Source organism: Sus scrofa, chromosome 17 (genome assembly GCF_000003025.6).
Source record: "Sus scrofa isolate TJ Tabasco breed Duroc chromosome 17, Sscrofa11.1, whole genome shotgun sequence".
Taxonomy (NCBI): Eukaryota; Metazoa; Chordata; class Mammalia; order Artiodactyla; family Suidae; genus Sus; species Sus scrofa.
In genome coordinates, this window is record NC_010459.5 from 11379898 (window position 1) to 11394770 (window position 14873).

The 14873-nt window shown below is 44.5% G+C and overlaps 2 protein-coding genes across 2 annotated transcripts in view; one reads left to right on the forward strand and one right to left on the reverse strand.

Moving 5' to 3' along the window:
• Positions 1 to 8225, forward strand: part of POLB (DNA polymerase beta) — a 31993-nt gene extending 23768 nt beyond the window's left edge. The window contains 3 exon segments of the mRNA XM_021078254.1: positions 5272 to 5336; positions 6083 to 6222; positions 7982 to 8225. Of these exon segments, the coding sequence (XP_020933913.1) occupies positions 5272 to 5336; positions 6083 to 6222; positions 7982 to 8076 (300 nt within the window). The 3' untranslated portion in view covers positions 8077 to 8225.
• DKK4 (dickkopf WNT signaling pathway inhibitor 4) lies at positions 9654 to 14857 on the reverse strand. Its single transcript, XM_021077993.1, has 4 exons — positions 14261 to 14857; positions 12221 to 12371; positions 11633 to 11785; positions 9654 to 10566 (listed from the first exon to the last, which is right to left on the reverse strand). Exons 1-4 carry the CDS (start codon positions 14369 to 14371, stop codon positions 10316 to 10318), a joined length of 666 nt encoding a protein of 221 aa, XP_020933652.1. The 5' UTR covers positions 14372 to 14857; the 3' UTR covers positions 9654 to 10315.

The window sequence follows — 14873 nt, forward strand, 5'->3', positions numbered from 1 at the left end:
AGGGCTGCCTGTCGTCTAGGACACGGGCTGGAGCTCTGGCAGTCTTGGCTCAACCTTGCCTTCCTGTTCTCTCCTTCAGACACCTGGCAGCACATATACAGGTATTGCCAGAGAGGGACTCTTCCCAATCGATTTCCAGAAGAAAAGAGGTTAAAAAATAAGAAAGCAAGTTTTTTTTTTGGTTTGTTTTTAAAGTATGGCAGGTTGAGATGACAATAAGAGCGGGAGACTGAGGCCTTCAGGTTGTGACGTTAAGAACCCATCTTCTGGGTGGTTTATGTGTAAGGTTTGGATACTATACCTGTGGTTCTTGTATTTACTGAAGCTTAAAAATGCCATGTTTGAGCCTGCTGTTTTGACATTGATAACTAGTTAGGATGAGAAGCACTCCAGGTCAACTTTCAAATTATTTGGAGGCAATAAGAAGTTATTTATGGGAGTTACCTGGTGGTCTAGTGGTTAGGACTTGGAGCTTTCACCACTGCGGCCCAAGTTCAATCCCAGTCTGGGAACTGACATCCCACATCAAACCAAAAAAAGAAGAAGAAGTGATTTTTATTTTGTTGCAAAGAAAGAGTGGGTGTTTGTATGTTGCATGTAGAAGAGTAGATTTGGATACAGAGGATACAAAATTTTTTGGCTCTATTACCAGTTCATTGTGTGACATTAGGCAAGTTGTTTTACTTCTCTGAGGCCTTAATTTTCTCATCTGTAAAACCATATGCTTGCCCTATGGCAAAGGACTCATGCACATCAAATTAAGTAATACACTTGGAAACTTTTTTTTTTTCCTTTTTAGCGCCACACCTGCTGCATATGGAAGTTCCCAGGCCAGGAGTCGAATCAAAGCTGCAGCTGCTGGCCTACACGACAGCCGAAGCAACACCAGATCCAGGCCATGTCTGCAGCCTACACCACAGCTTGTGGCAACACTGGGTCCCTAACCCCCTGAGCGAAGCCAGGGATCAAACCCCTACCCTCACAGGGATGACATCGGGTCCTTAACCCGCTGAGCCACAGTGGGAACTTTGCACAGATGAAAACTTTGAAGGACTTATACAAATAGCTTTTGAAGATAATGAATCTTCAAAGAGTTGTGCAGAGTGTTATACTAGTATAATATGTAATAATAATATATTTCTGTTTGGAAATAGATCACTTAGAGGAAAGGAGTAACCTAGAATGGATTAAGCTGGGGAACAGAGGAAGGGACAGAGAGAGAGAGAAGATGGTGCTATGAGAGAAGAGCGGGGACAGTGGGTGTCAGTGGGATGAGAAAATGTATTCAGTCAATTCAACAAATATGTATTTAACACCTACTATATACCAGATACTGTTCTAGGAGCATGGGATGGATGAGTGACTTTAAGTAGAACTTTTATTGTAAGGATGTGGGAAAGGATTGCTAGTTAACAATGAACATATTAAGTAGGTAAATTGCAGGTTAGGTTAAGATAGTAAGTACTATTTTTTTTTCTTTTTTCTTTTTTTCTTTGTCTTTTTGCTATTTCTTGGGCCGCTCCCGTGGCATATGGAGGTTCCCAGGCTAGGGGTCTAATTGGAGCTGTAGCCACCAGCCTATGCCAGAGCCACAGCAACTCGGGATCCGAGCCACGTCTGCAACCTACACCACAGCTCATGGCAACACCGGATCATTAATCCACCGAGCAAGGAATTCCTAGTCGGATTCATTAACCACTGCGCCGTGACGGGAACTCCTGTTTTTTTTTTTTTTTTTCTTTTTTTGGCCATCCTGCAGCCTGTAGAGTTCCCAGGCCAGGGATCAGATCTGAGCCACAGTTGCAACCTAAGTGGATCCTTAACCCACTGTGCCAGGCCAGGAATCGAATCTGCATCCCAGTGCTCCCAAGACACTGCCTGCCAGTCACATTGCACCACAGCAGGAACTCCCAACAAGTGCTATTTTTAAAAAGAAAGGTAGAGCAGGTATGGGGAGATGGGAATGCAGGAGGTGACATTCAGTAGGACGGCCTTATTGAGCAGATGAGACTTGAGGGAAGACTTGAGGTATAGAAGTGAGCCGAGCAGACATCGGGGTAGGAGACAGGCAAGCAGGAGTCAGAGCAGTGACCTCAAGAGCATGAACTCTAAGAGAGACCACCACAGAAGGTGAGGTCTGTAGGTTTTCTAAAAGGAAATTGGCTGCAAAATGAATTCAGCTTATAAAAGTGGAATAAACCATTCTCGCTCCATATCCACTTGATTTCACAACCTCTGCTTGCTATAACCACTGACTTAATAAAGATATGAACATCTGTGTGTTTTTTTAAGTTACCTTCAAAACGTGAATTCCTGGGAGTTCCATTGTGGCTCAGCAGTAATGAACGCAACCAGTATCAACTAGTATTTATGAGGACACTGGTTTGATCCCTGGCCCTGCTCAGTGGGGTTAAGGATCCGGCATTGCCATGAGCTGTGGTGTAAGGTGCAGAGGCGGCTTCGATCTGGCGTTGCTGTGGCAGTGGTGTAGGCCTGGGAACTTCCATGTGCCTCAGGTGCAGCCCTAAAATATAAAATAGGAGTTCCCGTTGTGGCGCAGTGGTTAACGAATCCGACTAGGAACCATGAGGTTGCGGGTTCGGTCCCTGCCCTTGCTCAGTGGGTTAACGATCCGGCATTGCCGTGAGCTGTGGTGTAGGTTGCAGACGCGGCTCGGATCCCGCGTTGCTGTGGCTCTGGCGTAGGCCAGTGGCTACAGCTCCGATTCGACCCCTAGCCTGGGAACCTCCATATGCCGCGGGAGCGGCCCGAGAAATAGCAACAACAACAACAACAAAGACAAAAAAAAAGACAAAAAATAAATAAATAAAAAAAAAATAAAATAAAATAAAAAACCCGAATTCCTTTCAACCAGTAGTAATCAAACCTTAGGAAAGCCAGGGTTATTCCAGATCTTCTTGCAAAATCATGGTCTTTAGTTAATCAAGCTATTCTTCCTATGAATATAAAAACATTTGGAAGAAAAGGCCCAATTTCCTCTGCATTTAGATGCCTGTTTACCTTATATAAGATGAGTACCACTCAAATTTTAGCCTTTTGTGCAAGTTTGGCCTCAGGATGATTTTCTGTGAAATGTCTGCAGTGAGGATTCACAGGACGACTGAAGATGCCTTGGTTACACTGGGGAAATGAGAGGCTTTATTTCAGACACTCCGCAAGAAGCTACCTAATTGAAACACTAAACAAAACTAATCCACTCAATCTTAGGAAGAATTTACAGTAATACAGGGAAATTCTTTAACATCAGCACTTCAGAAAAAGTGCAGGAAACAAAATTAGCCTTGAGGAAAGGAACAAAGCCATTAGATGAAATCCTATTACTGATGTGACAAACAGCGAGATCATTGCCTGTGGTGTTCACGCATCCATATCCGGAAGGTAATACCTCATGGTAATTCTATCTGAAGGTTGAGTTGGAACTTGTTAGTGCCTAAGAAGGCAGGTTTCACATTGTGACGATAAACAGGTTTCATTAGTCTCTCGGCACAGGAGTTGCTAAAGAAAATACCCATTTTCAATTTTGGTTTTTGTATATTGCTGAGTGTAGAGTATGGCTTTTAGTGAAGTGTGTACCAGCGCGAGTGCTCTTGAGGACCAGAAGCTTGTCACTTGGATTTTTCTTAGAATGGCTTTTGAAGCATTTAATTTGAAATTTGGTGGTGTTTGTATTTCTTTTTACATATTTATGACTTGCTGCCCAGTCTGGGAAAGGGAAAGATAACAAAAGCAGACCTTGACAATTTTCGTTCAATAACTGCAGAAATATAAGAAAACTCACCTGTAGAGAAGGAAGAAAATGCTCCTCCAGTTTTCCTATCTTTTAAATTTTTCTTAATTTTCATCTCTGTCTTTTCTAATTTCTGGAATATTTCCTTAATTTCAAATTCTTCCACTTCTATCATTTTTTAAATTTTGATTTAAATTCTTTGAGTGTTCTTTTTATATGGAATTCTGCCCTTATTTCATGGATAAACTATCTACTGTGATCTGACAGTATTGCTGATAGCTTTTGTGTCTGTTTTCTTCTTCCTGAATAATCATTGTTTTCTCCAAGTTGCCATTTTCTGTTGGCTTTGGTCTCTGTCTTTCATGCTATCCTTGATTAGCTTCTGTTTAGAGTCACACAAAAGCCAGATCCTCTTGGAAGTTACTGTCGTGGAGCACTGGAAACGAATCCGACTAGGAACCATGAGGTTGTGGGTTCGATCCCTGGCCTCGCTCAGTGGGTTAAGGATCTGGCATTGCTGTGAGCTGTGGTGTAGGTCGCAGACTCGGCTTGGATCCTGCCTTGCTGTGCCTGTGACGTAGCTCTGAATTGACCCCTAGCCTGGGAACCTCCATATGCCGTGGGTGCAACCCTAAAACCAAACAAACAAACAAAAAGGCCAGATTCTCTTAATCAGAATCCTTGCCTGCTATGGTTCTTTAATTATCATGAAGTACAATAAGAAGATGGTGATAGTACATAGTGCATAGGAAAGCTACTGAGAGAGTTCTCTCTCTCTCTTTTTTTTTTTTTTTTTTTTGGTCTTTTTGCCTTTTCTAGGGCCGCTCCCGAGGCATATGGGGGTCAAATTGAAGCTGTAGCCGCCAGCCTACACCAGAGCCACAGCAACGCAGGATCCAAGCCATGTCTGCAACCTACACCATAGCTCATGGCAACGCCGGATCCTTAACCCACTGAGCAAGGCCAGGGATCGAACCCACAACCTCATGGTTCCTAGTCAGATTCATTAACCACTGCGCCATGATGGGAACTCCTGAGAGAGTTCTCTTGTGCAGTGTTGATTAAGGATCCTCTTGTGGTTCAGTGGATTAAGAACCCAGCATAGTGTCCATGAGGATGCAGGTTCCATTCCTGCTCTTGCTCAGTAGGTTAAGGATCCAGCATTGCCACAGGCTGAAGCATAGATCACAGATATGGCTTGGTTGCCGTGGCTGTGACATAGGCTGTACTCGGAAGCTCTGATTTGCCCTCTGACCCAGGAACTTCTAAATGCTGCATTTGTAGCTATAAAAATAAAATATTAAAAAGGATCTGACATTGTCACTGCTGTGGCTTGGATTGCTGCTGTGGCATGGATTCAATCCGTGAGCTTGGCATGGTCAAAATAAGAGTTACAAGTGCTCAGGCTTCTAAAATTGTCCCCACTTAAAGCAAAAATAACCTCACATTTAACACATTTGATTAGCATTAAGCCTTAAGTTTTTAAAAAAATCTTTAACCACTCTTTTAAATATCCATTTTAGGGTGTTTGCCAGCTTCCCAGTAAAAACAATGAAAAGGAGTATCCACACAGGAGAATCGATATCAGGTATTACTCCAAACTTACTGCTGACCTATTAACTTTTCCCTTCTTTTCCCCTTTCCCGCCTCCCTTATCTTTCTTGGAATTTGCATAAATGTCTAGGACCTTTTTTCATTGAGGTGCCATATGTTCCTGTGATAAACAATGTTTGGCCTAAAAAGGTATAAAGAATAGAGACTATCTACAGAATCTAGTTCATTTTTTCTTGCTTTGCCTCCCACCGTGATGGCATCACAGCTCCAAGGAGAGCCTGTACAGGGAAAGTTGGTGGTATTAAGTGACATTGCTTTGCACATCTCCATGCAGCTCATAGTTTACCAAAACCTAAACTAACTACAAGGTTGAGGTGATTGGAACGGTCTTCCTAATGATAGTCTCCTCTTCGGGTTATTGGGCTACATAGACTTATTTTATTTTGTGCCTTTTTTTAAAGCCACACCCTCAACATGTGGAAGTTCCCCAGCTAGGGGTCTGATCAGAGCTGCAGCTGTGGGCCTAGCCACAACAACTCAGGATGCGAGCTGCATCTATGACCTACGCCACAGCTCACAGAAACTCTGGCTCCTTAACCCACTGAGCAAGGCCAGGGATCAAACCCAAGTCCTTATGGATACTAGTTGGGTTCGTTACCACTGAGCCACCATGGAAACTCCTATTTTGTGCCTTATTGATTTGCAGAGTCCTATTTTTGCTAAATTTGAAATGTATAGACAAAAGTTGGTAAGTTGGTTAATTTTTGTTTTTATTTTTAGGTTGATACCCAAGGATCAGTATTACTGTGGCGTCCTCTATTTCACTGGGAGTGATATTTTCAATAAGAATATGAGAGCCCACGCCCTTGAAAAAGGCTTCACAATCAATGAATACACAATCCGTCCTGTGGGAGTCACTGGTGAGTCTATGTGTCTGCAGTAGACAGAATCCCAGTCGTCTGGATATTTTGCTTCAGCAACTTTGGTTTTTCTAAGAAGCCTTTAAATAACTGTGCCAGTTATTTGTAATTTCTTTTTTAGTATTGTTAGTCCCTCAGGCAACAAAATGGCTTTAATCTATAGGTGTTCCCTCTGTTGAGCCCCCATGAGGACAAGATTTATTTATTTCCAGCTCTGTTAGAATAGATTAAATTATTTCTACCCATGACAGTGAGCAAAAAAATCTTACTGACATAAAGTGTTTTTGTTTTCTCCAAGGAGTTCCCCTTCTGACTCAGCAGAAACAAATCTGACTAGTATCCATGAGGATGAGGGTTCAATTCCTTGTCTTGCTCAGTGGGTCAGGGATCTGGGGTTGCCATGAACTGTGGTGTAGGTCACAGGCGAGGCAGGGATCCCATATTTCTGTGGCTGTGGCGTAGGCTGGCAGCTGCAGCTCCAATTCAACCCCTAGCCTGGGAAATTCCATATGCCCAGGGTGTGGCCCTAAAAAAGAAAATAGATAAGTAAATGTATCTCCAAGACTTCTTTTTTTGGCTTTTTTTTTTTTTTTTCTTTTTTTTTCTCTTTTTAGGACCACACCTGCAGCATATGGAGGTTCCCAGGCTAGGGGTCAAATCGGAGCTGTAGCTGCCAGCCTACACCACAGCTACAGCAATGCCAGATCTGAGCCGCATCTGCGACCTACACCACAACTCATGGCAATGCCAGATCCTTAACCCACTGAGCGAGGCCAGGGATGGAACCCACAACCTCATGGTTCCTAGTCAGATTCGTTTCCGCTGCACCATGACAGGACCTCCTCTCTCCAAGACTTCTGGAGAACACAGGTATTAACCACTTTTAGTGGTAGGTCCAACTTTGTAGCTTTGTCCCATGCTTTGGAAGTTCAAGAGTAAGAATTAATCTCTGTTTTATAGATCTTGTTAACATTTCACAGCATACTATGTGGTTTGTTGTTCTCTACTAGGAAAGGGAAAATTTTGGTTTTTTGTCCTAAAAGTGTAAAATAGGGCTTTCATCCCCAGTCGACAAGGGCCGTGCTTCTCCCTTGTCACTGTGTATGCAGACTGCAAGGGGCCCTCCTTAGATGCAGGTTTTAATCAGTGGGCTGGGCTGGGCTGGGCTTCTGCATTGCTGGCACTGTGAGTTGCCCAAGAACTCAGGAAAGTGTTCTCTATGACAAGTGGAGGAGAACCATGGATTAGGGTCACTCAAATGGCCAGGGTAGAGATTTCAGGTTTTTCCTATTGTAGTGCTGGAGGTATGTGTGACAAGAGTGCCAGCCCAGGCTCATGAGGGGAGGGAGCAGTCAGTATTTCTCTCTCTCTCTTTTTTTTTCTCTTGCGTTTTAGGGCTGTACCTGTGGCATATGGAGGCTCCCAGGCTAATGGCTGAATCGGAGTTGCAACTGCCAGCCTACACCACAGCCACAGCAATGCCAGGTCTGAGCCGTGTCTGTGACCTACCCCACAATTCATGGCAACACCAGATCCCTAACCCACTGAGCAGGGCCAGGGATCAAACCTGCATCCTCATGGATACTAGTTGGGTTCATTTCCTCTGCACCACAACGAAACTCCAGCATCTTTTTTTAGTGGCCTAGGAACTGCTTTCTCTTTCCTGAGGAGATGAGTCCCACACAACTCTCAGGCCTGAACCATCTGTAACTAGACTCGGAGCCAGTTCATGAGGAAGCCCTGGCTTCTCTCCTTGCAGGAGTTGCTGGAGAGCCGCTGCCCGTGGACAGCGAGAAGGACATCTTTGACTACATCCAGTGGAAATACCGAGAACCCAAGGATCGAAGCGAATGAGGCCTATGCACCCAGGCACAGCCCAATAGGAGTCTTAATTTATTTCTTAACCTTTGCTATGTAAGGGTCCATGGTGTTTTTAAATAACTATTTCTTCTTCTTGCTGTAGCTTGCACTGTTAGTCAATAAAGCCTCTTGTCCTATTAGCAGATGATCTTGTTCTTCTTTTATTAGCAAGGATGTTTAAATTGATATATTCTGTTCATGATCACTTTGCCAAGGGTCAGTAGAGAGAATTAAGAGATGAGATGATGGCAAATCTTGAATGGAAATTTTTATTTTCTCATTTTCTGCCCTTACGCTATAAACCACATTACCTCTACCTTTTCTCCCATTTACTGATTATAAGTTAGTCAATTAAGAATGCACCCAGAGGCTAGCCTCTGGAAGAGGGTTTAGTTTTTTTAGAATCTAGAGAACTTTGGAATTCCCATCAGGGCTCAGTGAAAATGAATCTGACTAGTATCCATGAGGATGCAGGTTTGATCCCTGGCCCTGCTCAGTGGATTAAGGATCTGGCGTTGCCATGAGCTGTGGTGTATGTCACAGATGCAGCTCAGATCTGGCATGGCTGAGGCTGTAGTGTAGGCCAGTGGCTACAGCTCTGATTCAACCCCTAGCCTGGGACCTCTACATGCCATGGGTACAGCCCTCAAAAGACCAAAAAAAGAAGAAACCAAACTTCATAAATTTAATTTTTTTCTTTGCTTGGCCCATATTCAATTTTGTAATATATGCTTATAACCTAAATAAAGTAACAGGTACGTGGTTTATCTGTTAAGTGAAATCTGTACTAGTTTATTGTAATTCATCAGAAAGAGCTTCTCTAATTAAAACTACTTCTATGTGTATTTATGTATATATTTATTTATTTTTATGGCCACACCCATGGCATATGGAAATTCCCAGGCCAGGGGTTGAATCCAAGCCACAGCTTCGACCTACACCCAATCCCTTGACCCACTGCAGCAGACACAGGGTCAAACCCTCGCCTCCGCAGCTACCTGAGGTGCTAGGGGTCCAATCGGAGCTGTAGCCGCCAGCCTACGCCAGAGCCACAGCAATGCGGGATCCAAGCCGTGTCTGCGACCTACACCATAGCTCCTGACAACGCCAGATCCTTAACCCACTGAGCGAGGCCAGGGATGGAACCCGCATCCTCATGGATGTTAGGTTCACTAATCGCTGAGCTGTGACGGGAACTCCTGCAGTCAGATTCTTAACCCACTGTGCCACAGTGGGAATTCCTAAAACCACTTCTAGTATTCATGCAGATGTATAAAAATACGGCCTCTTAAACTTTGAGCAAACAAAAATTTCATTTTTCTTACCTAGTTTTCCTCTAACATCACTTTTAAGTTCAGATGGTCAAAATGTGTAAGTAAAAAAACCTCCTTGAGGAGTTCCCAATGTGGCGTAGGGGAAACAAATCCATCTAGGAACCATGAGGTTGCAGGTTTGATCCCTGGCCTCGCTCTGTGGGTTAAGATTCCGGCATTGCCGTGAGCTGTGGTGTAGGTCACAGACGCAGCTCAGATCCCACATTGCTCTGGCTGTGGTCCAGGCTGGCAGCTGCAGCTCCGATTTGACCCCTAGCCTAGGAAGCAACACATGCGGCAAGTGCGGCCCTAAAAAGCAAAATAAAAAACAAAACAAAAATAACTCTTTGAAAGCCTTAGCTTTGAAATATAGAAGTTATATAACTACAAAACACAAAAAGTCCTCAAATGGTAAGTAAAGCTACTAAAAACAAAATATGTGTAAATGCTTTGTAACTGCCAAGGAGTATTCAAACATAAGATACTACCTTTTGAATCTCATTTCTTTATTAACCAAATTATTTTGTAGTGAAATGGTATTTCCCTCCAAGAAATGAAAGAATATAAACATAGGGGTTTTGAGGAAGAATAAAGTATTTCTGGATAATTTTCACTGGTAAGAAACAACAGATATCATCAATTCTTCCTCCCAACTACTGTCAGGTATCAGAACTTCACCAGAAATTACTTAGAAATTTATTTGAAGTAGCTGAATCCCTAGATCGAAGTTAAATTTGTTATAGAATCACATCACTTTTTTGCAGAAATAGACAAAAAGCCCAAACCAGCTTCTGTTCATCACAAGGCAGCCTCTCGTGGTTCTCCAGCTCAGTCTCTTTCAGTTGCTGCAAGATTTTAAGAGATACTTGCATGGGAAGATGTTTAAGTTTGTGTCTGAGACCTCTGCTTCATACAGCTGTTTAGATTTTCTGGCAGACTCTTAGCCGAGCGTGTTGTCGATTACCAGCCACCTGACCTCGACACGACAGTCCGGGACCACAGTCACAGCGCTGGAAGATTTCGGGAGCTTGCGCAGTATCTTTGTGCCCTCTCCTAGAGCAGACCTGGCCCTCCAGTAGGACCGGTTTACAAATCTTAGTCCAAAAATGACGAGCACAGCAAAGTCCAGGTCCACAGTCAGAAGTTCTAAGGCAGCTTTCTCCCTCTTGTCCTGTAACAGGATTGATACCGGCTTTAGTAAGAAGCAGGGGGCAATGGTGACGTGTGGGGGCTCCACGACAAGGTGTGGGGTGTTGGATAAGCCACAAAGTAAAGATGGAACAGCACGTCCATTCCTATGTGGAAAGCAGCAGTGGAATGGACATTTCAGCCCTCCTCAGTAGGGCTGTTTCACAAAGTTAAAACATTCATCAGAAAAAGATGGGGTTTTTAATCTCCAGACATGAAATAAGTGTCACTCATCAGTGTTTTATTAAGTGGGATTTTGTACTGACACAATGAGATCATTCCTTACACAGGGGCCACAAACAAGAATGGCCAGTTCACCACCTTCAAACATTCTAGCTATTTTATGTCAAAAATTGGACTTTGAGACTACAATGTGTAAAAAGCCTTAGTGAAGTTTGTATTTAGTCCAAGAATGAAAAGCTATTGCGTCTACGTTCATCTCGCTTTTATTTTATATTCTGAGGGTCTAGAAAGGGAAATTTCCATTGGTTAAATTACAGGCTGTAAAAAGATGTGTACCTAAAATCTAATTAAACAATTACAGGCTTTCTTGCTAATCAGCCCATTATTACAGCTATCCCTGCCCTCTCCACCTGCCGACTACCTGATGCTGGAGTTCCCACTGTGGCTCAGCAGTAATGAACCTGACTAGTATCCATGAGGATGCAGGTTCGATCCCTGGCTTTGCTCTAGGTTCAGGATCTGACGTTCCCTTGAGCTGTGGTGTAGGTCGCAGGCATGGCCAGATCCAGTGTTGCCGTGGCTGTGCTCTGCAGCCAGCAGCTGCAGTTCTGATTAGACCCCTGGACTGGGAGCTTCCATAGGCCTCGGGTGCAGCCCAAGAAAAAAAAAAAAAAAGCAGAAATAGAACGTGCTCCCTGTGTGTTTCGGGAGTGGGGAGGAATAAAGTCAGTTTTAGCCTGTCCTTTAGAGCCTAGAAGGAGAAGATGTTTTTATAAAAAAAACATACACACACACACACATATATGTATATTATGTGTGTATGATATATACATGGACACACACATAACTTAGAATGCTGCTCTTACCCTTACTGCCTTGTGATTTTTTAATATTTGGCTTCCTCTTGGGTTTGTTTTCCTGAACTGGATGCTCAGTTGTTCCTTTTGTATCTGCATCATCTCGGTCATCTATCTGCCTTTCTAGTATCGGGGTTGCATCTTCCATTGTCGTACAGACATCTGGGAGACAAGCAGGTGGAGAGAGAGGATTAGAACCACAGGCTAGCTCGCATCACAGTCACAGTTTGGCAGTAGCTCTGCCTTCAGTTTATAGATGACTTTCTAGATTGTGGGACATAGGCACTAAACATTTATATCTCACACAGGGTAAAGAAGGTGGTAAAGTAATTAATGGAATCTAAGTGAAAAACAGAAGAAAACTTGAAAAGTTCCAACTTGAACCTTTCTTTAAAATCACCTCCAAGTTGCTGGCAAGAGTTGTTGGCAGGAAAGAACAATTTTGCTGCATCTAGAAGAGGCAGCTGCGTAAGTTCACTTCAAGGGTGAATCCAGGAAACAGAGTGCCTGACTTGGAATATCCTAGTCCAAGAGGTCCAGACACTGTCTCTCCTTTGTTGGAGCACAGCCATCCTGCACAGCTCCGTGCCAACTCACCGTTCACGCAGAGCATCCCCGGGCAGCACATAGCAGGGCGCTGGCACCGCCTCCGCAGTCCACGGCAGGTAGCACAGAAGGGCTTCTCGTCTTGGGGTTTGAGGCAGAATTTTCTGGTACTGCAGTCTTCATCAGACACACACTGCGAACCCTGTAAAGAGGAACTGTTGTCAGAGGGCTAGGGAATCCAGTGAGATGGACTTTTATTCCAGCAGGAGATGGGTAAAGCCAAATCAGAGGAGCACTTTATTTTTCTGTTTAGGGCCACATCTGTGGCATAGGGAAGTTCCCACACTGGAGGTTGGATCCAAGCTGCAGATGCCAACCTACACCACAACCACAGCAATGCTGGATCCTTAACCCACTGAGCGAGGCCAGGGCGGCAAACCTGCATTCCCACCGGTACTAGTCAGGTTCTTAACCCACTGAGCCACAGTGGAACTCCCCTGAGAGAGGCACTTTAAATGCTATGGCAAACCTCAGGTGCCTCATCTTTCTTTTTTGTCCACACCCACGGCTTGTGGAAGTTCCTCCGGCCAGGGATAAAATCCACACCATAGCAGTGACTTGAGCCATAGCAGTGACCACATCGGGTCCTTAACTACTAGGCCACCAGGGAACTTCAGTCAGGCAGCATCTTTTTTTTTTTTTTTTTTCCATTTTTGGCTGCCCCTCAGTATATTAATTTCCCAGACCAAGGATCAGATCTGAGAAACAGTTGCAACCTAACCTGTAGCTGTGGCAACACCAGATCCTTAACCCACTGTGCTGGGCTGGGATGGAACCTGCATCCTAGCGCTCCCAGGACACTGCTTATCCCATTGTGCCGCAGCCAGAACTCAAGACAGCATCTTAATTTTTTACCAGAATTAGTTTTCTCCCACAAAGTGGAGAGCAAATCACCAACAAAAGACCTATGTACTGCAAAATTTATTTGTGTTTGAAAAACTGCCCTGGTCTTAAAACATAGACTTCAATTTTCTTATGTTTTTTATACAAATGGAAGAAAATGTTTTTCCATGTGTTTCTTAGAGATGATTGTGAGATTTGGGGTATGCATCCAGAAGCCCTAGATGCTGTGCTATATTTTTTTGTTCGTTTGTTTTGGCTGCACCCGTGGCATGTGACGTTCCCAGGTCAGGGATCAAACCCATGCCACAGCAGTGACCCAAGCAGCAGCAGTGACAACACTGTATCCTTAAACCACTGCCCCACAAGGGAACTCCTGTCCTTTGACTTTTAGTGATGCCTCATTTGCAGAGAAACAGAGACCAAACACTGACTTTTCTTATCTACACTTGATGCTTTATTGCTTATCTATGAGAGGATCCTGAAAACAGCTCTGTCAAGTGAGATGATGACAAGCCAGTTGCGCCTTGGCATGCACCATTTAACTCCTAAGTCCCTCATTCTCTGGCTCTGTGGCCCTGTTTAGATTCTCTGAGTCCCATTTTCATCCTCTGTAATTAGGAAGTCTGATAGCATTCTCAAGCTGTGGAAGAGGTGATAAGATAAAACATACTTATAAAAGGCCTGGTGCATGGTCCAACTTTCTTTCCTTTTGTGTGTGTGTGTGTTTATGGCCACACCTGTGGCATATGAAGTTCCCAGGCTAGGGGTTGAATCAGAGCTGTAGCTGCTGGCTTACACCACAGCCACAGCAACTCGAAATCCAAGCCGCATCTGCACCCTTCACCGTAGCTTATGGTGACGCTGGATCCTTAACATTACTGAACGAGGCCAGGAATGGAACCTGAGTCCTCCTGGATACTAGTTGGGTTCTTAACCCCTTCAGCCGCAAAAGGAATTCCATGGCCAGCTTTCTAAATGTGAGTGTCCTCCTTGAGTTATAGGCAGATTGATAACTCAGTGCCCTGAAAAGCCACTTAGCTTATTTGGCGAGTCAATGCCAAGGCCACTGGATTCTCCCAGAGCACTTTCCCAGCTCCTCAGTGCAGCTCCCCGTCTGGAAATTTCAGATTTGAGCGGTGGCCTACACCTGAATCCAGCACCCAGCCCTCCTCGCTCACTGCGCATTACCTTCCAGGCCCCTTGCACATCCGCAGAGCTCTTGATGTTGTTGAAGTCCAGCACCAGAGCTCCCAGGGGGGTGCACAGCCAGCCAAGCCCCAGCAGGACCACCACCGCCATCCCCAGGCCTTCTCAGCAATTTCCCCGAGACTTCCTCAAACCTGGGCTCCTCCAGACCCGCAGCGGAGCTTCTGCCAAGATGGAAACCCAGTGAGTCTCCTATAATTGCTTTTTTTCTGCAAGAGAGGCCAATCCTCATCAGAGGAAGTTGCGTGAAATAGGATGAGCTAGGTCTGACCGGCAGGTTCCCTCTGAAACTCTTTAAAGATGCGCCCCCTCCTTCCTCTCCCCCTCCCTCCTCCTTCATTTCCTTCCTTCTTACCCCACACAGGCTCCGACAAATCCCTCCAAATCTGTTTGATCAATAGTTCAAAACAAGGACTCAGGAGAGGGGAGCAGAGGCATGGCCGCAGCACTTCTCCTCCAGGGGTGGAATCCCTCTTAATTACTGCATATCAAAGTTAGTTCAAAGGGCCAGCAGAAGAGCAGGATGTCTGTATCAAAGGCAGACTCTGATAATCACCTGCATTTCCTACCTTCAATAATCCTTTGGGGCTGGAGG